General features: G+C 41.4%; 1 protein-coding gene across 2 annotated transcripts in view; it reads right to left on the bottom strand.

Moving 5' to 3' along the window:
* CTNNA3 (catenin alpha 3) overlaps positions 1 to 23,071 on the bottom strand; it is a 411,551-nt gene that overhangs the window by 318,686 nt on the left and 69,794 nt on the right. For both annotated transcript variants that reach the window (XM_066324417.1, XM_066324416.1), the window contains exons 6-7: positions 15,926 to 16,189; positions 11,782 to 11,985 (exon numbers count right to left, since the gene is read on the bottom strand). In XM_066324417.1, coding sequence (XP_066180514.1) covers positions 11,782 to 11,985; positions 15,926 to 16,189 — 468 coding nt within the window. The remainder of the gene's footprint in view (positions 1 to 11,781; positions 11,986 to 15,925; positions 16,190 to 23,071) is intronic.

Below are 23,071 nucleotides of genomic sequence, written 5' to 3'. Positions count from 1 at the left end.
TTTAGGTCCGCAATAGTACTTTACCAGATCTGCATAAATGCCAAGCAAGTAATTTTAATATCTGACCTTTGCCAATCACATTTCATCCAGACATGGAATGAGAAAAAAAAAGGCTTACTATTTGCTTGTAATTCTATCAGACATTTAAAATGGCCTTGACAATGCTACAGACTAGCTGGAAAACAGAGCAAGAAATGAGGCACAACATCAGAAATCGGGAATACAGCTGGAGATTCTCCAGAGGAATCTTTCTTCTATTAAATTCTGCAAATTTATCAAAAGCAGGATCTTCTATGGAAACAGAGAAAGCACAACAGATCTTCTGGCAAAACACAGGCATATGCTCTGCCAGCTCTGTAAGACAGCTTGGGACCAAACTCTTAAAGTTTCAGATCTGTTGTTCCCAGTCTTTCTGGGAAGAACTTGGAGGTACCAGTCCCTGAGCAGTCCTGCTGTACAAAAATTCCATTCTTACAGCTGAGAGAGGCAGGTGTTCCAAGGACCACAATAAATGAGGAGCCAAACAGCCTCAGGACCTGGCAGCCTTACCCGGGCTTTGTTCAGATTTTGCATGCTCACTCATATGCAACAGCACTCTGCTTTCCCTGTGGGATCCAGGAGAACTCATCTTCTCAACAATGTGGTCAGCTGTTCCCCAGCTGTTGAGGAGAGGACAGGACAGGCAAGAAGCTGCTAGCAGCCCTGCAGTATCTGTCAGCACCACCTACAGCATCCCAGTGCTTCTCATTCCAAAGTCTTCCTCTAATGGACAGCTGCACAGTTGAACACAGGAGGTGGCTGACAGAATCCCAAAGATTATTAGGACTCTTGTTTTTCCAATTAGAAACAAGTTTTTCTGATTCCTTGAGAGCTAAGCAATAAAACCTCCATTCCCTTGCCAACTCTAGGACACATGACAAACATCATTATGACCTTACCTCTTTGGCAAACAGCTACGAGCTGCCACATTACACATTTCTTTTACCTATTCATTGCTTGGACTCCTTTAGTTCACACTTTCTACAGGAATTTTGCAAAGTTTTCCCCTATTTCTCTTCCTTATTACTGCAAGCAGTAGTCTGGAAACAGCATTATCAAACCAAAATGTTTCTGGCTTATGTGAATCTGCTGTCTCCTGTGTGCGCTGTCCATGTGTGCAGGTGCACACTCAGGAAAGGCATGTTAATAATACAGTGCTCTTTTGCTTTATTAAGCAGATAAGAAGCACTAATCAAGCTCGCAGAGGAGAGATTTACCATGGGCTCCAGTTTTGTTTTCCATTAACTGCTGCCACGGTGTATGTAATTATTGTATTTCTTATTTCCTCATATTTACATGGAATAAAATTTGATTATTAGTCTTCATTTCTCCTGCGAAGAGATAAATATATTCAAGAAAATGAAGGGAGGGATTGCTTTACCGCTTATCTTCTTTTACAGACTGATAATGCCTCCCATACAATATTAGGGTCTAGAAAAAAATTAGAAACATCACTACTTGATAGAAAAGATAATCCTACATTATTCCTGAGTACAGCTCCTAGTCAAGTAGCTGACTTATCATTTCTTTCCATCTTTGTATAAATGTCCTTTGTTTTTTCTCCTGATAATGAAACAATGGTTAAAGACAATTAGAATAACCTAAGATAGCAAGGATTTTCCAGTAAATATAGCAATTACAGTAATTTATTTAATGTATTCTACTAAGCACCGCAGCTGTCTTATTCAAGACATTTTCTTTGCATACTCAAAGGGAAGGAAAATGTGCCAATTGGCAACACAGGCTTAGAAAACAACCACGAGAAGCAGTTCTTGAGAAAAGCTGATCTTGAAAGGACTAAAGCACATCTTTTTTATTAATATGATGGGGGGGTTGTTCAATTGTTTACTTTGCCAGCCTTTGTTAATACACGTTGGTCACAAATGCAATTATACAAAATTACATTCTTCCTTTTTATTTTACTTAATTAAGGAAAGAAGAATAGCATGTCAGACAGGAACAACAAACAACAACTGGAAATGAATCCACTAAAAGGAAAGTTAAAATAAAAGAGAAGTGCCAATAAATGTTGTTTGTGGCCAAAGACAAAGATATGGTTTTGTTTTTTAAGCCTTGTACTGGTTTTCTTTTTAGAAGGAAGATGGAAATGTGGAATTGGGATTTAGATCTTCAAGTTCTTGATCTTCTTTAAGTCACTGTTTTAAGATCTGGCTGAATATTTAAGACCAAGAATTACAATTTTTTCTGCAATATGATACAGTACTGATTTAATAAGTGACCATAAGCTATTTCCCATAAAACTCCATCGCTCATTCTTAATAAGAAAACATCAAGAGAAGCTAGGCAAGAAATTAAGTCCAAAAGACAGGTGACAACTGTGCAGGTATCTCCATTTTTATTTAAGAGAAGTCACTTCTGGTACTATAAACTAGCAAGTGCAGCATCTCATAGGCTGCTGGCATACAATACCCTGAATCCAAGTAACTGTAAGAAAAGCGTTTGGTTTTAGCCATGCAGCAGACCCCACAGTCATGTGATGAAATTGTGAGGGACAACTTTCAATCAACCACTCCCCAAAAGACTTCTACAAGGTATTTTTTTTTTATCAAGAGGATTCATTACAACAGAATTTAACACAGTAACTACTCTTCTTTTATAATCTGAAAATTATCAGAGATTATTCAAATGAAAGAAACTTTCCTTTTACTGCTTTATGTAATTTCTTGTCCTGGCTTCATTACCTGAATATCTTTCAATCTTCCATTAGTAAATAATGGGATTTACTGTCTATTAAAAGGAGCTGGCAGGGTCATCCAGGACATTGTGCAAACACTGGAATTTATTCAAATGTTTAGCATCAGACTCCACAGACTGAAGACAGCAGCAAAGGCTGGACATTATCCAGTCCATGCCACTGCTTCAAGCAGAACCAACTCCAGCCAGGTTGGTTTGGGTTTTGCATGGGTCTACAACACCAACATGCTATGAAGAGTTCCCTGAACCATCCAATTATGATTAATCTTTTCAATTAGAACTGTTACATAAACAAAAAGTAACTTCCAACCTGAAATAGAACGAAATTTAGAAATGGATTTGGACAACAAGAATCAGCTGCATTATGCCAGAGGCTAAAAACCAAGATAAATGCATCTGAAAGAGCAGACTTCAGTAGCATTCCCTGAAATGGCATCCTGACATTTCAGGAAATGACCAGTCTAACATCCTCTTAAAAAACAGGAAACTGGTTGAAAAAATCTAATGTATTGAAAACCATTTTCTAGAAACTCTAAAAATAGCAAAATTCTTGTAAACTAAGCAGCTAGGTAGATGCTGAGTTAACAAATACTTGATTATTTTTAATGCTCGTTTATTACCATAATCAGAGATTTATTTCATCTTGAGGAGAGCAAAGGCTGCTTTATTAAAGGTTTCTTGAAAAAAAAAAACTAGTCTTTAGCAACCCAACATATTTTCAGTGCTGCCAGGTATACTAAATTCAAATTACTGACTCTTGTAGTGAATCATCCTCCTCAGAGCCACAAGTCACTCCTCACGCTCTGTTACTCCCGCGCAAGCCTCACGTTCAGATCAGATTAATCCTGAAATAGCTCAGCTCAGAACTGTTCAATGAAAAGCAGGGCTTAAGGAGAGAAAAGCTTTCATTATCCTTCTCCAGCTCACATGCAGAGATCCCAGATTACTGCAAAGTCTGTAAGAGCATCTATAATCAGGTATATTTAACTGCAGCTTATTTTTCAGCTGTAAATCTATTTGGGGAATTCACTAGACTACTTCTGTCTTTTAAGTACACTTAATATCCTCCCCCTTAACAATTCATATCTAATTTCCCCATGAAACAAAATGCTCACTGAAAGTTAACATTCAGAAAAATAATTTTCAATTGCACATATGGCATACAAAATAGAAGAAATTCCTCCGTGGGAGTGTTCAAAGTCAACTCAATCAACTACTCAGGCAACATGAAGAGCAGAATCATGAAAACTACATATTTTCTTGCATAAATGCCAGCATAATATACAATATGGGCATATCGATTTTACTGGAATACATCCTTTTTTTTAAAAACATAAAGTCATTTTAAAAAAAAAGCCATGAATAAGTAAAGAACTGAGTGACACTTCCCACCTACATGTCAAAATTCTTCTAGTTTACATTTTGACATGCCTCAATTTCAAACTTGTCTGGAACATCAGTTTTATTAAGACATTTGAGCATGAAGAGGACAGTAAAGTAAGAACATTCCAATCCACTCTTTTTGTAAAAAGGCACAAATACAAGTGGTTTTTATTTGTTCAGAAATTAAAAAAAGGATTAAAAACCAAGAATTTCAAGAACTCAGTTATTTCAGCCCCTTCCTTGAATAACCAACAGCCATTCTGTTCTTGAAGATCTTAACAAGGAATTCCTTCAAACTCCCTCTTAGTCGAATCTACCGTGTTTGGACTCGGTTCTTCAAAGAGCAGCTATGCAGAGCTTTGCAAGTTATGTATTTGTGAAAGAATTAACCACAAAGGACAAGTCAAACACTCCACTATTATTACCTCCTCAGGCACCACTGGCAACCCAGGAAAGTGCTAAAAGTCTTCATCAGGAAACCATGAAGCAGAAGTAATGTCAAGTTGAGATATCAGTAGGCTTGGAGGCATCTGTATGTCCCTCCACTCTCCAAGAGTAAGAATGGCAATAAAATACCACAAAAAACCATTATTGATGACAGTCTCCACATCCAGACAGTGGGTCAGACCTTAAGCTGTGGTTGCAGAGTACTCAATACAGAGGCAGAGCAAGGCAGTAGCTCCCCACAGCAATCAAATTTAAGAGCTGAGACAAAGAGCAAGGCCCAGAACCACTCCATCAGTAAACAAAACTTCCTGTTTTTCCACCCATTTTCTGGTTTTGAAGTTGCAGTGCTCAGGTTCCAGTAAGAGTTTGAAATCTAAAGACACCCAACAGCCCAAGTGCCAGCTGTCCACTGTGTCCCCTTTCCCACAACTGGACCTTCCCCATGGCTACAGCAGGCTCTGCACTGCCCACCTTTTCCTCAAGGGCTCAGCCAGTCCAGCTCTCTCCCTGTGCCAGTTACCCCTCTGCTTTCAGGGACCCTAGCTCCTCCTCTCATCCTCACAGCACTTCAGCTGACAGGTCTCACACCCAGAGGTTGAGGATACAATCCAGTGGTGAAGGACAAGGCTTCGGAGCCTTAAGGGAAGACCGTTCCATAAAGCTCCAGGAGTCGCATTCCTAGCAAGGTTCAGGTATGCCCTACCTGCAATACAGGATGTACCTGATCATTCCTGAGCTCTGCCAAGAGCACACAACATTCCTGCTCAGCCTCAGCTGGCCTGCCCTTGGGCTACACGGATGGCCAGGGCTTGTATGTACAAGGTGGGCAACTTCAGTTCACTTCCTGATCTGCCTCAAGGTCCAGTGTATCCTTATTCTCCTCCCATTTTTAAATGGAAGCACTGCTGCTGTGAGAAGGGCTGGTGTGGCTCTGCTCCTGGCACACACATGGCACAGCTGCGGGACAGCAGGACACAGCAGCTGCCAGCACCTGTGGCACAAGGGCCACAGGCACATCCAGACTAAAGTACCCATGTCCAACCCAAACATTTAGGTCATCACGACATAAAAAAAACCAGTAAAGAAACAAACATTTTTGGAATACTCGAGAAGGAAGTGAAATCAGAAGTGATCAGAAAAATACACTGACCCACACATATACACACAGACACATATGGATCTCCAACCCACAGCCATGGTAACTGAGAAACTATGAACTAAAACTAATGAAGCTCAAGTATCATGAAACAATATTCAAACAGTAAGGGGGTTTCAGTTCAAGAAAGCAGCTCTCATTTTATCAGTGTATCTGACCATTCTTTACCAGCCCTAACAATCCAGGAGTGATGTTTACTGAAAGCCAGAGGAAGATGCAGAATAATTGTTCAGGCACATCTCCCTATTTAATGATGGCAGAGACAGCAGCACCTGCAACCCCTCAGTGCTGCTCACAACAGCCACTCCCACTCATGCTCAATCACAACTCCATTATCCCTTCTGACCCCCCAGGGAAGGGAATGGCCTTACTTCGACTGAGTGAAAGCACAACTCAGGAAACATGGAATTCGTATTGCTGCACTCAGCTGAGTTCAGTAGCTTCTCACTGTAAAGGATGAGGAGACAAGAGCTTGTCACAGGAAAAAGCAAGTGCTTATTACTAGAACAATATGATTGCTCCAGTGGATACGTTATTCCATTATTATCCACACTACAGGACGATTCTGCCATTGATAAGATATCCAAACCCACAGCAGTAATTCCTGTTACCGGATGTCCTGAAATGAAGATATGTCCCCTAACAACGTATGTCTGAGTAAAGTTCAGAAAGGATAACAATAGTACACAAATAATTTTGAAGAATTTTTTAAACAATTCAGAAGAAAAACTGCTGCCTTTCAGAAGAATTATAAATCTATTTAACAATTTACTATGTGTCTGAATTACTCTGTGAATAGATACACCTGGAGGTTCTTGTGGAGAGCATTTTGCTTCACTATCCATTGTACCATCCTCTGTGAAAAACAGATACTCACATAAAAGCAAGTACGTTGCGAAAAGATGTTGCTCCCACCTTGCATTAAAAACTCTTTAAAAAAAGATTTTTAAAAATTTATCACTGACACCAACAAACTCTTAATCTTCGATGCCCTTGAGGCTTATTAGACACTTTGAATAATTGAGGGGAAAAAAAGCCAAATTTAAGAACCACAAAAGCTATACTCCTTATACTGTTTCAGATGTTAGGGCTAATAAATCCTAAATTCCTGTACAGTTTGTCAGGAAAATTAATCCATAAACACCAGAGGTTTATGTCCAAAAAGTTGAGAGAGGAGTCCTATAACTTCATTTGAACAAAGGGAGAGGCCATGGAGCATTTCCCTGGGGTCTCTCAAAAGTTTGGAGGATGAAGCCTCCTATTTATCCTAATTTCCTGGCCACCTGTCCCTCTCTCTTCTCCACTGGCTGAGGTACTTGAGAGGTACAGACTTCCCAAAATGTCTAATACCTAAGACCCCCTTCTAATGTATAACCCACCCCCTTTTTCTTTTCCTTGTGTCAATCAGCAGAATTCCTATGGAATTTCTGGTTCTTCCCATTGTTTCTTTCATCTCTCAGTATCCCATTTTATTTATCAGCAGACCTACAGCCTGTTTGTAAAGACAAGTCTCCCACTCCATTTATGAATCAGTGGAAGCCTTCCCATTGTTTCTTTTATCTCTCAGTGCTAGTTTTATCTACTAGCAGACCCACAGTTTGTTTGTAAAGACACGTCCCTCATTGCTTTCAAGTTCAAGCACTGAGGCCTAGTTTCAAAAGAACTGACAGTGAAGAAGCTACACAGAATTCAGGCACCCAAGTGTTACAATAGGACAAAATAAAGATGCTTGACTCCAGTCAGGAGGCAGCAGAAATTAGAAGGTTTATTTACAATTCATTCAGCCCTTTTATAACACACTGCTCTAAAAGGCACGTTATTGGTCCATAGGACTGACACCTCTCCCACTGGCTGAGTCACAGAAATAGCCAACAACACCTCTTGTTATGGGAAAGGAATATTGTTTACACAAGGTTGTTTCAGGAAAAAGAAAACTATTGAAAAGTTTTCCTTGGGAAGAGCTCAGCAATTCTCAGGTTCAGAAAATACGGGGTCCACACCCAAGTCTCTGGCAATGGCCCTGTTTAAACTCAGCATTTACCAGGCAGGGCACATCCACCATCAGCAGCAGAGCCAGAGAGCACTTGGGTGTCACCAGTGCAGCTTCCTGCCAAGGCAGCTGCCGGAGAGGACCCGTGCAGGTGGCACTCACCAGGTGAGGTGTCTCTGAGACTGTGCAGCTCCCACTGGCAGCAAGGAGCCTTAAGGCAAGGGGTGAAGGCAACGTGCCAGCAAGAAACAGCAGACCCTTCTCCAGAAAAGCCAGCCCTTGGGAGCAGCTGAGTGGCAGAGCTGGTGAGAGGGATGCAGAGGGCCGCAGTGGCAGCGGGGAGGCTGTGCCCAGGAGCCACACACCAGGGGCACAGAGCCGGAGCAAAGCGCACCCTGTGCAGGCTGTGGGCAAGGAACAGTTCCCACTCCCACGTCCAGGCTGCGGCACAGAGGCTCTGGAGCTCACTCCGCACAGGGCACAAGCCAGGAGGACACACACGCAAACACATGAAGGGCTCCACGGACATAGCACTTGCCTGTGCAGTCCAACAGTGGTCCCAAGGAGAGCAAGGGCATCACAACCCTTAAATCGTGCTATGGTAACAAATGGCTGTCATCATCTTTACAGCTCATTCAACTCCCAGGCCTGGCTTATTGAAACCACTGGTAGAAGAGCCAAAAAGGCACTGATAAATCAGCACTGTTTCCTGGATCTATCATCTCTTCTTCAGCGAGTTAGAACTGTGAAATAAAGTAACTGACATCTGATAATCTCTTTGAAAAACCTATTTAACACAGTCTCAGTAATAGCCAAAAACTATTCTCAGTGAGAGTGTTTCCATTCAGTAATAATTGTATAAGAAGATCAAAAGCTCTAAAAGAAACTAAAAACTCTTCATTCCCTCCTGTTATGTAACCTCATACCTTTAAATCTTTCATATTTTTTCCTTTCTGCTTCTTTGTTTTTACCACCTTGTGCAGTCACTGCGTTCTGCAGCAAATTATATGACATTTTCTTTTACTGTCATATTTCAATGGCTGCTTTCTGATTTTCTCAAGTCGTTGGGGTGGGTTATGTATCAATCTTTCCCACCTATTGTATATTACGTACCCCTAACATCATGATTATTTCCAAAGTAGAAAAGATCATCACAATTTTGTTCCAAGAGTCTAAGAATTTCAGACCATTTGAGTTAAAATCTTGCCATTTCACACCAGAGATACATAGGAAAGCATTTTTGGCACAAACCCACTGCAATCTTTCAGACTAATACAGGATTGCTGTTCACCATATCTGCATCCTGCCACGTGTTCTGCATAGAATCACAGAATCACTGATGCTCGAAAAACCCCTCAAGATCATTAAGTCCAACCCCTAAAGGTGGATGCCATCCCATATAAAACTTACAGCCACTTAACAGCAAACCCTGACCCACCCTAGAACAGACATTGCAAGAAAAATCCGCTACACAAGATTTACATTCCAAGCTAACCAGAGCTGAGGAAATCTCTCTATCTAACCCATGTGTAAAGCACTTCCAGAGAGGTTCAAGAATGAAGGCTGCATTCAAAAGCACTGTGAGTAAAAATTTTACAGTACCTTTCTCTGGTATAAGGTCTGAAAGCACAACTTGATTTTAATAAAGCATCTGTAAACTCCCAATAAATAAAGAGAAATATCAAAAAGTATCTCACAATATCTGTGAGATGAAAAAAATCTGACATGCATAGATTATTTTAGTCCCTACACTACATTATCGTAAGGACAATAAAATAAGCAAACAGTCTAACTAAAACAGCTTTAGTCTGTGTTAACTGCTATGACTTACAGAACAGAAAGGAATTTCAGCTTCCCAAAAAGAGAACAAATATCTGCATCACACAATTGTTCTCTCTGTGTGTTTGATGAATCATCCTGAGGTATCTTTAGAAAAGAACATTATGCCTACAGAAAATGTTTACAGATGAAAAGCATGAGATTAACATTGTGTACCCATATTAACCATATTGAGTCTCCACTGTTTCAACATTTACCTGCCACACATAACAAGTGTCAAACCCATTCTTCAAATCTAAAAGAAAAATCACTTTTAAAATGCAAAAGACGTTCTTTTTCTAACAATTCACAGCTACAAGCATGTCAGACAACCAGATTTCTAGATTTACCCAACACTCGTGTCTTCCCAATGTAGCAATTTAGTCATTCTAACACTTGTAAATTGCTGCTCTTGTCCTCTTCTGGTGTCAACATCCTACTTGAAAACAACACTAAAAGATTGCTACCTTTTAAGAAATTATTATTTAAATAGTTGCATTCTACAGGATTAGAACAGAGATTACATTTTCAAACTCAAGTCTAGGAAGTGGCATTACAAAGAAATTCTCGTTTCTGGCATATGAAGGATTGTCTGCTCTGAACCAGTGACAGTTCACAACAAGCATAAGATAACCTACACATGTACATTTTATCTGCGGTATGACATTCTCCACAGACTTTATATACAGGATAGAATACAATTCACACTCATTCTTGGGATGTGCATTTAGTTTTTGCTTAGATTTTTGGAGAAAAAGGTCCCTTTCAACCTTTTACAGAGCATGTTGCGAAATGAAGGTTAAATTGTACTTTAATTCTTGGTTAAACACTAAGCTGCTGGAGCAGCAGGCACTGAGGCAGCCCCGAGTGGGGCCCCGGTAACTGTTGCCCCATGTTACTCACTCTGTTGCCCCGTCTTACTCACTCAGTAGCCCCACGTTACTCATTTCCCTGTGTTACTCACTCAGTTGCCGTGTGTTACTGTTGCTCGCTCTGCCGCGCCAGGTTACTCACTCAGCGGCCTCACCTTACTCAGTTCCTGGTGTTATTCACTCAGTGGCCCCATGTTACTCAGTTCCCGGTGTTCCTCACTCAGTTGCCCTGTGTTACTCTCTCAGTTGCCCACGTTACTCAGTCCCCTGTGTTACTCTCTCAGTTGCCCACGTTACTCAGTCCCCTGTGTTACTCATTCAGTTGCCCACGTTACTCAGTCCCCTGTGTTACTCTCTCAGTTGCCCACATTACTCAGTCCCCTGTGTTACTCTCTCAGTTGCCCACATTACTCAGTCCCCTGCATCACTCTCAGCTGCCCGTGTCTCTCAGTTGCCCACATTACTCAATCCCCTGCATTACTCACTCAGTTGCCCTGTGTTACTCTCTCCGTTGCCCACATTCCTCAATCCCCTGCGTTACTCACTCAGTTGCCCTGTGTTACTCTCTCAGTTGCCCACGTTACTCAGTCCCCTGTGTTACTCTCTCAGTTGCCCACATTACTCAGTCCCCTGTGTTACTCTCTCAGTTGCCCACATTACTCAGTCCCCTGTGTTACTCTCTCAGTTGCCCACATTACTCAATCCCCTGCATCACTCTCAGCTGCCCGTGTCTCTCAGTTGCCCACATTACTCAATCCCCTGCATTACTCTCTCCGTTGCCCACATTCCTCAATCCCCTGCGTTACTCACTCAGTTGCCCTGTGTTACTCTCTCAGTTGCCCACGTTACTCAGTCCCCTGTGTTACTCTCTCAGTTGCCCACATTACTCAATCCCCTGCATTACTCTCAGCTGCCCTGCCTTCCCCAGCTGCCCGTGTCCCTCAGTTGCCCACATTACTCAATCCCCTGCATTACTCTCTCAGTTGCCCACATTACTCAATCCCCTGCGTTACTCACTCAGTTGCCCTGTGTTACTCTCTCAGTTGCCCACATTACTCAATCCCCTGCATCACTCTCAGCTGCCCGTGTCTCTCAGTTGCCCACATTACTCAATCCCCTGCATTACTCTCTCCGTTGCCCGCATTACTCAATCCCCTGCGTTACTCACTCAGTTGCCCTGTGTTACTCTCTCAGTTGCCCACGTTACTCAGTCCCCTGTGTTACTCTCTCAGTTGCCCACGTTACTCAGTCCCCTGTGTTACTCTCTCAGTTGCCCGCATTACTCAATCCCCTGCGTTACTCACTCAGTTGCCCTGTGTTACTCTCCCAGCTGCCCGTGTCCCCAGTGTCCCAGTACTCACGGAGCGCAGGTACTCTGCCAGCAGCTCCTGCAGGGCGTGGCGGATGGCGCTGCACTGGGCGATGATGCGCTCGCGGTGCACATCCCGCGTGCACGAGGAGTCAGCCAGCAGCGCTGCCCCACTGATGATGGCCTCCAGCCGCTGCTCCAGGGACGGCCCCACCTTCTCTTCCTTCACTACCAGAGGATCCAGAACTATTAAATTCTGCAAAAATGAGGAGTACAGGTAAGCAAGGTCAGTCCAACGAAGCAGCTGTGTTGTTTTTCACTTGCAGGAACTGCAGTGACATCATGCTTCCGAGATGTGCTGCCTGACCCTTTCCACTGGAAGCAGCCAAAATACTTTCAACCATGGCAGATTGCCTTTTCCCTAGTGGGGTTACACACGGAGATCATTTGCAGACAAAACCAGGTTCTCTCTGCCATTCAGAGTCTCAGACCAGAGCTTGAGCTTTGTTTGAAGAGGGATTTAATGCCTATAAACTTTAGTCTTCTAGAGATCAGGAGAACCTCTGTATTTAACTCAGAGCCAGCTCACAGCTTGGAAAGTCAGGCCAGATTACATGAGCAGCCTAACTCTGCTGATTTTTAGTCTAGCCAATCCCAATCTAATCTAATCAAACTGTGGCAGGTCACTGCTGCCACTTTTAACAGGCTGAATATGTGCCAAGACAAAAACTGCAGCTTTTGTTCAACGATTATTTTTCCAAAGGGCATAGATATAACTGTCCCTTTGCTTTTCAGTAGGTAGGGCAAACAAAAGCAGGCAATTCTTTTGGCTTGATAAAATTGATTACGTTTGTGTGGCAAGCAAATGTTTTAAAGAGAAAGAAAAGGAGAATATGAGATTTTCATGAAACATGAAAGTTAAGTATATTTGAGCTTCAGCACTTGAAGAAATGCAAACTAGTAATTGTTAATGTAACTGAACATCTGAAACCATGTCATTACGGTCCTCATCTCCAAACCTACACTCCACACACCCCCGTTCACCTCTCATATCACATCCATAGGTGGTTTCCAGCTTTCAGAAGAAATACTGAACAAGAAAACCCTGCCAGATACCCTGACATGGAATTTAGGTAAACCAGAACTCGTCTGCACTTATCCAGTATGGGCCAGACTAATTGTAAACTGGAGGTTTTAAATAATTTTTTTTTCAATTTAGATTTAACAGAACAATTTCAAGGACTGTCTAGCTTAAGCTAGAAATGAAAGTGTTGTATTAGAACAACACAAGATAAAAGATTAAACAGTGAGGCAAGCAGACTTGAGTCCCAAGTTTGTGTTGAGGATTTGAAGCTCTGCCTCCCTCATTTCTGTTGAAGCACTCAATACTGAGGTGTTCTGGAGCACCTCACCTCTGCTCAAGCCGTGCAGAATATTGAATAGCAGGTAGAATATTGAAATGTTGCTGCAGAAAAAAACAGCTTCATTGACTGGGGAAGACTAAGACACACCTGGTGGCCACAGCCAACTATCCAATTAGCTGGAAAAATGACTGCCTTCAAGTCTCAGCTGACCCAAAACAGAAATGTCCTCCTTTGGGAGACAGTTTGGAGAAAGTTTACACCAAGATGGACAAATAGCACTGGCCAAAAAGCTACTATGGTTCATCTCTGAAAAAAAAAAAAATCTAGGGAATAACAGCCAGGAAAATATGAGTCCAGACTCGGCCCTACAGATAAAATTCTTCAAATAATTTCCTTACTTATTCACAATCAGTACATCTATGCAGGAAAGACTTAATGAGAAGACACAAGACACACAGGAAGCAGTCTCTGTTGGGTTTGATTTAACAAGCTAAACAGTGGTCAGCTCCTCTTAAGTAGCTTAATGACTCAAGCATAAGGGAGCTTTTAAGAGGAGTGATTAGAGCCCTGTTTTGTCCCTCACTGGTCTGATCCAGGAAAGGAAGAGGAGGATCCAAGGGTATGCAGAAATTGGTTGTATCTGGTGAAGTTCTGGAGTGACTGACAGCCTTTTGGCACCTCACATGGAACTGCTCAGCTGGATGGTCATGGTCACTCACGGACCACAGAGCAGCTGAACACAGCGACAGACTCAGGCATCAGGACTCGGGTCATTCTGTGAGAAATCTCTTCGCATTCACAAGATGAAAGACCAGGGAAAGGCATTAGATAACCTGCACCCGCACACTCTTTTCACTAATATTAATATGCAATTAAATTTTAAAGTTACAATTTTGTGTTTATTTACAAATGACACAGTACTTACAGGGAGCCTTTAAGAGGAATTCTTGAGAATCTACTGATTTAAGAGTTAGCTGCTCTAATTTTACTGGTGGTTTCCTCACCTATAAATCCTTAATAACTTTCCCAGTGCCAGCACTGGCAAAGGAAGAATGATATTGCAAAACATCTAGATACTAGATTGTTGGGTAAGCTCTGAGATACACTTCCACACTATAAACATTTAATGAGATTTGTTCCCACCAGACTATTTACTGCATCAATCTATTTCATGGCACTGTATTTGCAACAAGATAGAGCAAAGGTTATTTCAGGTCCTTAGCCAATAGAACATTCTGTAAAGCGAGAAAAGTATAACCATCTAATTCATAGAATCATTTCAGAAGTTAAATGCTCCATAAATTGTGCTTTATCTAACTCATACAGCTTCAATTCCCATTTGTGCTACCTAGGTAAAAATATATTTGCAACTTGATCAACAAATAGCATTTTACAACCGTCAGACTTTTATGTTCTTACATTTCCAAGTAAAAACAACTTCAATTTAAAATACTTTTTTTTGTGCGTGATTTTGTGATTATCACAAATTTCAAATTTTAGAACAATAATAAATGTTATTGCATTTTTAAATAGCGCTGACTACATATAGTCAAGATGAATTCATCTGCAGTAAAAAAAACACAACCCTTTTGACTTCTCTTTAATTTTTAAGTAATCCTGGTAAATAGTGGGTTTCATATAAGGGATTTCATTTGTCATTCACAGTTACACTGTAACAAGTTATGTATTAGAATTACAGATTTTTTTTCCCCTTCCATTTATTAGGAAAATAAATTAGGAACTGTAAATATAAAACCTGTTGTGAGAAGCAAGAATGGATGGCACATAATGTGCACTTCTAGCCTGTTCCTTTGCAGAGGGAAAAGCCTGTCTGATTTTGAATTTGAGCATGACTGAGAGGTCTGTTTTGATCAATTAACTGCCACTACAAAATTTGTGTCATATTTCAATGTATTTCTTTAATCTTCCACTGAAAATTTTACATAAAAATCCACCACCATCAGTCCTATCAATTTTCCTGAAAAATGTATCACAGTCTTAGCACTGGGATGCTAAGATCTGCTGAGTCCAAGAATTCACAAAACCACCCATATTTGCAAATGGGTTTAGAAACATTCATTCCTTTTGTTGATCTGGGTTTACATCAGTTACACCCCATCAGGATCATGGTCAGTAGCCTCAGCTACCAGAGATCTTTTGTGGCTGGACAATGGAAAATGACACTGGTGACAGCCAGAGCAGCCATGAGAAAAAGAAAAAAAAAAACTTCATAGAAAAGCTTTGGATGAGGTCAGGAATAGAGCAAGAGCTGCCTTCCTCCAGGTATTTGCGTCAATAATGGAAGCAGAAATGCAGAGGTGGTGAAAGTATATTGGCTATGTCACTTTATTTAATGATAAGCAGGAAATACAACGAGGTTTCTGAATTGCCTGATTATATGAATTACAGAACAATCCCACTGACACATTCTGGAGACGGGGACTTCAGCTTCCATGGCGGGAGCTCAAGTGCAGCCGAGGCAGCCAGTGGGCTCTGTCAGCTGAGAACCCCTTCCCAGCAAAGTGAGCCCCTGGGCCCTGCCCACGTACTGCAGGACGTGTCTGCCTCCAGCAGCAGTGACACACCTGCAGCTAACTCTGCCCTGTTCCACGGGAGCCAAACGCCGAACACACGCACAAAGCCTCAATCCCAAACTCCTCTGGAGAAAGTGCGCCCTCTCAATGAAATCATTGCAAGTGATACTATTTAGACGAGGACTAAGCAGAGCAACAATCTTTAATGCTTTTAGGCTCATCATTTATGATACCAATAGTTATGACAAAAAAATAAACTCTTTTTCCAAAAATATTGTAATCTCACACGTTTACGTACCTCAAACTCATCAAGTGCACTTCCAAGAGTAGCTGTGCGAGATGCAGGTTGCTCTATTTTATTTCCAACTCCTTGGGAAGCATTAGAAATTACATTGAGAGCATTCTGTATTTCATTGCAAATTGAATCCTTGCTGGCTGTAAGGGATGCAACATCTGAATGTTCCAAACAAGCTGAACATATTGAATGTAGGAAAGCAGAATTTTCCTTCAGGGATGCACGTGCTGCAGCAATTTCATCTCGCTGATTGCTAGATTTCAAATCCTGTCAGCAGAAAAACATGCTTTTTATTTCCAAAAGCACTCCAAAACTGACATCTATAAACATTTTTTTTCATTTCTGTCTCTACTTTGCTTAAGGAAACATCAAGTTAAATTCATTGAAGTTTGTGAAAATGGACTGTTACAATAGTTACAATCGAATCATCATTACCTCATGAGAAATGAAGAAAAAATGTGTAAAACAACCACAATTTTTAGTGTGTCTTACAACAAGCACCACGAACTGTCTGTGTTTTGTTTGTTTTTAAGCAGCTTTCCTCTGAGAAAACTGCCCTGGAAATGAGCTGTCTTCCCTCCTAGCCACATCTTTATTCAGTGGCAATAGAGAAGGACAGAGGTGCACACAGAGCTAAGGCATTTTGCAATTGTTGCATCTGAACACATTTCCTGTGTTTGCTTCCCTGTGCCAGCAGCCTCTGTCTGGAGCACACTGCAGAAAGGAACAGGAGGGATAACAATCCTGCTCTCCCAGGAAAGGGGAAGCAAGAAGGTGTAGAAATAAAAAACAGGCTTGAGAGACGTCACCTCGTGGTGCCACTGCCTGCTTCCCCTCTGTCCCCGCTGTGTACACACTTAAAGCATTCAGGTGTCCTACCAGACCCATCTCGTTCCTCTCTTCTCAACCCAGACCTCTGGGACACCCCACAGCCTCCCACCACCAGAAACAAGGACACCCAGCTTGTTCCCAGTCCAGTTTAACTGCTCCCAGGAATCAATTGTGGGCACTGTTATTCGGACAACTGAAAGTTGTCTTTGGAACAACCACACAGCTGACATCAGGCTGTATGGAGCCTCCTGCCTGATGCTATTTTATTACAGACATTTTCCCCTGCTTCTTCTGCATCGTGTCTCTTTGAAAAGAAAACTAATAGATATTTGTGAAATGGCTTGGGTGAAGGAGACAGTTAAATTCAGGAGAAAAATAAAAATGGGAAAATAGCACATCTAAGCCTGCAGCACCAGATTCAAATCATGAGAAGAGACACAATGAAGAATGAACAAGTAAATGCACACAAAACTTCTCACAGCCTGCCCACAGGCAATCTGAAGTCTAATTATTTTCCTTTGCATTGCATCAGGCTCTATATGCATTATTTACAAAAGCATCACAATATCCACTTCTCACTGCATGATGTTTTTAAGTTTATGGCTGAAGAGCATTTGATATTAAATGAACCAGTCCCGTATTTTTAAAATCTCATTTATTCCAAGATATGCACTGGACATGGGATTGCATCTTACTTCCTCAGGCTAACTTGGAAATCTCAGAGATATAGTAACAAAAAAACCAAAAGCAAAGAAAGAGACATAGTCTTAAGCGGTAGACAATAGTTCAACCAACTGATCATCTGAATCAGAGAACTATGTTTTCTTGAGCGTATTAACACATAATGTATTTAAATTTTTAATAAGCGAAAATAAAAATTAATCACCACTGTGGAAGAATGATTTTATTGCCCAGTGTGTTCAAATCCAAATACTGCTTCATCTCCAACCTCAGTAAAGAAGCTGCAATTTGTCCAGTGCACTGGACTTGTTCAGAAAAGAAGTGTTATTTAAACACTCACTCTGGTTCTAATTAGTGAACCTATCTTTCCTGCAATTATTACAAGACAGCAGACTGCCCTCTTTTCTCCTGTGCTACAAGGAAGCCAGACCTAGAGATACAACAGGAAGTCAACGCAACACTTCAGCCTGACTGGCTTCTATTATTAACCACTTCTTACTTTGCTGCATCACACGCAAACAATCAAACCCAAAAACCTCTAAAAATTACGTTTTCACTCTAAAAAACAATACTGTCTAACCAGGACTGAGATGTTCATAAGAAAACCAAAACTACTAAGCCAGTAGCACAAAGCCAGTAACAACAGCTGGAAAGGTTCAGTTGAGTTAATGTTTCTGTTTCACACAATACTGCAGAGAAATTCAAAATCATGGCATTGATAAATTCTCCTACAAAGAGCCCCAGTTTTGTTCAGTGAAATGGTAAAATGAAGAAAAAAAAAAAAAAAGCTCAGACCCATGAAATTCATCACTACTTTGTTGTTTAGCTGTGAGCTTGGAGAGCCCCCAAAGAAGCTGTAGAACCATCATCTCTTTCCATACTGAGGAAGAATTTATTCCTCGAGATTTTTCATGTGAAAAAGAAGAAACATCTGATAATCTTAGCTTGATCTTTTGTGTATATGGACCAAAAAAGACCCCAAAGATTGAGTGAATTTGCTATCAAAGCTCTGCATATATGGATTGTCAGAATAATCAACTAGTTCTTTGAAGGAGGAAGTTAGTTTTTACAAGTATCTGCTGCTCAACCAGCTACTTCACTGCACTTCAGCCTGTTTTATTTTTTCTTCATGGTTTAGCACTTTCTTTGTATTCCAACTTTTTTTTTTTTATTTCTAGCATGTGTTTTTCCACACTAAATCAGTTATGTCATGTGAGACCAGCTGAGATTAAAGATAATACCATCTCCAACCATTGCCAGTCCAAGAGACCCATTAGAGTAACAATTCCCCAAGCTGCTGTCCCAGTACTTCTAGGACATGCTTCTGTGTCCTCCTTATATCTGGTTGCCCTTGACAAAAATGGAAAATGAATGGATAATCAGAGAAACCCAGCTGTGGATTGTTCCAGCTAAAGTCAGTGATTGGACAAGACTTTTAAGAATTTGAAAACTACCTTCATTGTTAGGCTTTGATTGCACTACTTCAACAAGTAGAGTTCTTCATCCCACATAATACATCTAAGGTTTGACAGCTCAATACACCAGGAAGTCAGCTCCTGCTCACTGAGCATTCCCATCAGCGTGGCTCACAGGGGCTGGGATCACTGTGGGTACAAATCACTCTGTTGTATTTTGCACCAGCTGTAGCTTCAAAGTGCACTGCAGTACCCAGCCTCTCTCTGCAGAGACACATGACCCTGAACCCAGTTCTGGATCCAGGAAAAACACAGGCATACAAACCTCCACAATTTCATGCTACTACAGAAATAGGGGACAAAAGCACTAGTTTTTATCACAGTTAAAACCTGGGCTTTAGCATTCAGGTTTCAGTCAGAAGAGACTGCCAAATCGTGTGTAGTTGCTGATTCAAAGACCATAATAAAGCTCAAACTTTTCCAAGTGCATTCATGCATTGTTCATCTGGGCAAGGCTCCAGATGTATTTGGTCAGTATTGTGTCATCCCTTTCAGTGGAAGAAAGTATCTCACCAACAAAAGCAAGTGAAAAAGATCCAGGGGTGACACTGACAGGAGATGTCCCTCAGCCGTGTCAGTTCTGCCAAGGGAACGCTGTTTACTCTGGTGTTAGAGCTTACACTTCTCAGGGCTCTGCCTGGCCTCAGCTGGGAGCTGCATCCACACTCACCCCAGGCTCTGCAGCCCCAGTTCCACATGATCTGGCACCTTCAGTCCCTCTCCAAGCCGTGCCATAGGGGTGCCAGGCTCCAGCTCAGCCACTGCCAGTCCGACCTGCATGCAGCCCCATCTCCACGACACTTCTGAGACACCGCGGGGCTCTCACCTGATCTAGGAGTGACCTCGCAGCCTGTCCTCGGGGCTGCCTCATCACCACACACCTCCCTGAGGATGTGACCGTGGGCTGAGCCTGCCTAGCACAGCTGGCACACCTGGCTCCTGCCCATGTCCGGCTGCTGAAGCCCTGCCTCGGGGAGCAGCTAGCCCTGCTGCAGCCCACAGGACCTTCTTCAGACAAGCATTTATCATCAGCAGGCATCACCTGGTGTCAGCCCCATCAGAGAGCTGACCCTGCCTGCTCTACAAAATACTCAATTTGCCAAGCTGCAAACAGCACGACCTGGTGGCTCCTTTCCTTCACATAAGGCTTTTAACTACATCTGAACCAATGACATACACAAGTCATGGTAACCACACAAAAAACAGAAGCAAATAAACACTGGGAAAAACACATGGCAGGATAAAGGCTTTGTTAGCACAAACGAACACCACTAGATGATAGAGCCATGCTGCACTGACCACCAAAGATTCCCTTACATGCATTCACAGCAAGTTAACCACTCAGCCGATCCTTACCAAGCATGATCATAGTATTGGCCTGACTGTGAGGAATTCCAAGCTAACTCCTTAATAGAAAAGTCTTACCTGGCCTCTAGACTCACTTTTTCTGACCTGAGAAATCATCAGCAGTTCTTAGTGTCTCATGGTATCACTATAATGCAGCATGTATAGAGCACAGAAACACCACACACACACAAAATACAGACTCCATATGGCTAAAACTCTAGGAAGTTTTAGCCATATGCATCACATGCATGAATACACAAAATACCGAGTGTTACAGTACAAATGCATACCAATGTTATCACAAGCCTAAGCCTTCAGCAATACCCTCTGTCTCTAAGGTGACTCAGCAGTCTTTATAAAACCATAACTGAGAGCAAGCAGGGAAGGGACTGAGGTTCCTGCAGAACTTGCTGTCTGTATCAATACCTATCCACTATTCATCATGTAGGTGTGAGATATAATACCACAGAGCAGCAAAGTTATCTTATACAGAGCCATGACTGGTTTAATAGCCCTGCTCTTGCAATTTACTAATGTTTTCCAGGAATTTGTTGTTCAGACAGGGAAGGATGCAGTTTCTTTTGACGATTTGGTTGCATCAGATTGCAACAACTGCACAATATTCTGTCTCCCCCATGCTTTGGCAACTTCTAGCCCAGTTATTGATGATGGAGCAATCCTTGCTGTCACTTCTCTATCTATTTCAGGATCTGGTCCCTGCACTCCAATACCCTGCTGCTGTTAACTTGCAGTCTCCTAGATGAAGTAGCTGATTTGGAAAGGTAGAAAAGCAATTTTTTTTTTCCCTATGAGGATTAATATATTAGCTCACAAAGGTTTTCACCTAGTAGAGCTACAGTCCCATTTGTCACCCATGAGCATGCCTAGATCTAGAGCAGGAGCCATTCATCAAGGAGAGGGCTCAGAAAGTAGGAACCCCCAGAAGGTCTTATCACATCTGGAAGGTTTAACTAAGCTGTCAAAGCTTCCAGGAATTGTTCTGGCTTGGACTTTTTTCAATGAAGATGACCCACTGAAAAATGCAACAGAATGGCATTCATCCACAATTATTTTTTCCCCATAGTTTTATTAAACTCTCATGGTACCACACGTGATTATTTTACTTGCTTCTTTTCTGAGGTTTTAAAATTAGAAGGGGTTTGGGATATTTACTGGATTGAAAACTTGTTTCATTCTCTGCCATAGTAATAATAAGGTACTTACAAACAGCCTGAGTAAATTATTAGTGCTGGCAGATCACTTCACACAGGGTCCAAAAGGCCTTCCACTGATGCAGGTTAACAGACAACAAATAACTCTTTCACATTTAGCCTGTTCCAGTCATCTTTTCATCGAAGTGATCATGCCAAAACATATTACATCTGCCACAAGAGTTCAGGATCTCTTCTCCAACAAATCAGCTCAAGCTCCCCCAGGTACAAGTTTCTCCTCATTTCAAGAAGAATATATTTCACTTTTCCTAGACTTACTATCTTTTTGTGAAAGATAGGAAATAATCAACAATAAGCAGGTACAGGGCTCATATCAGGCAGTCTATTCTACCTGCTCTTTCCTCACAGATTATATACTCAACAAATCTTCATGGCCTTTGCTGGTATTCTTCTGCCAAACCTCAGGAACAGTTTAACTCGTTTTAGTATTAATTATAAATACTTCCAAAATATTTTAAATAATGTACTTCTGGTTTTTCTAATTAAAAAAAAAAAAAACACACCTAAAACAAGGTGAATCAAGTAAATCAAAGACAACCTCCTACAGCCTAAGATGCACCCAAACCAAATTGCAGGGAATATTCAGTTTCTCTAACTCACAGACACGTCCGATTGACATGTGTAAAGAGCATCACTCAAGCAAACAGGACTGAAGTGCTAATCCATCAAAACAAGCTTATTAGCATTACCAATTTCAGTAGTGTTAACAGCTGGGTTTGTTTTTTCACTGCTCAGCTGAAACTGCAAAATGAGCTGGTTTCAAGTATTTATCATGGACAATTACTTTTTTTTTCCCCCCCTTTATATCAATTTAGGTTTTTAAATTTTGTTTTCTGCATACCTTGCAAACACTTCCAGGACAGAAACTCAGAGCAAGAAAGAAGCCATAAGCCCTTGAGTTCTGAACTGAATGTTAATGCATTATATGGGATAGATTTAATACAGAACTGAGAATAAATGACTTCCAGCAGCTGCACTCTAGACCTATAAATTGCTGTGAGTACTACAAAATCCATACAGAGGAAGAACAATTGTATAATTTATAGCATCAGTATCTGTCAAGAAATGCTGCAAATACAGAACTTGATTTCTTCCTTTTAACATTCCTATAAAAAAATAGAAATTATCCTTACATAAATTCCATTTAGATTAGGAATTTGATTAATCTTCCCTGGTGGCACATCAATGCAGAACACCACTTAATTCTTACCAATGCTGAACTAAATTCAAAAAGCATAAATACCAGAAGTTTGATAAAATAAACACGCAACAAGCTAAGGATTAGCACGTGTTTTACACAGCAAAAGCTTTGAAAAGACGAGAAAAGGGCAGGATGATGATGATAAACTCTGATGACATAATTTATACGACACTGCGGGCATAAGCCACACAAATCCACAGCAGCAAATCTTAGGGCCAAAGATTTCAAGAGTTGGGTTGTTCTCAGGCTGCTTCCCCGCCAACAGGACTGCCACCATGTCCCACCCTCTATTCCTCCTGATGCTTCAGAGGGGTTTTGTTGGGGGTTGGGTTTTGTGCCTTTTTACTCTAAAGAATTTTTCCCCCGTAAGTTACCCAAGAGA

The sequence above is a fragment of the Sylvia atricapilla genome, chromosome 8 (assembly GCF_009819655.1).
Source record: "Sylvia atricapilla isolate bSylAtr1 chromosome 8, bSylAtr1.pri, whole genome shotgun sequence".
Taxonomy (NCBI): Eukaryota; Metazoa; Chordata; class Aves; order Passeriformes; family Sylviidae; genus Sylvia; species Sylvia atricapilla.
Note: the sequence above shows the minus strand (reverse complement) of the source record. Positions and strands in the feature narration are given on the sequence as shown.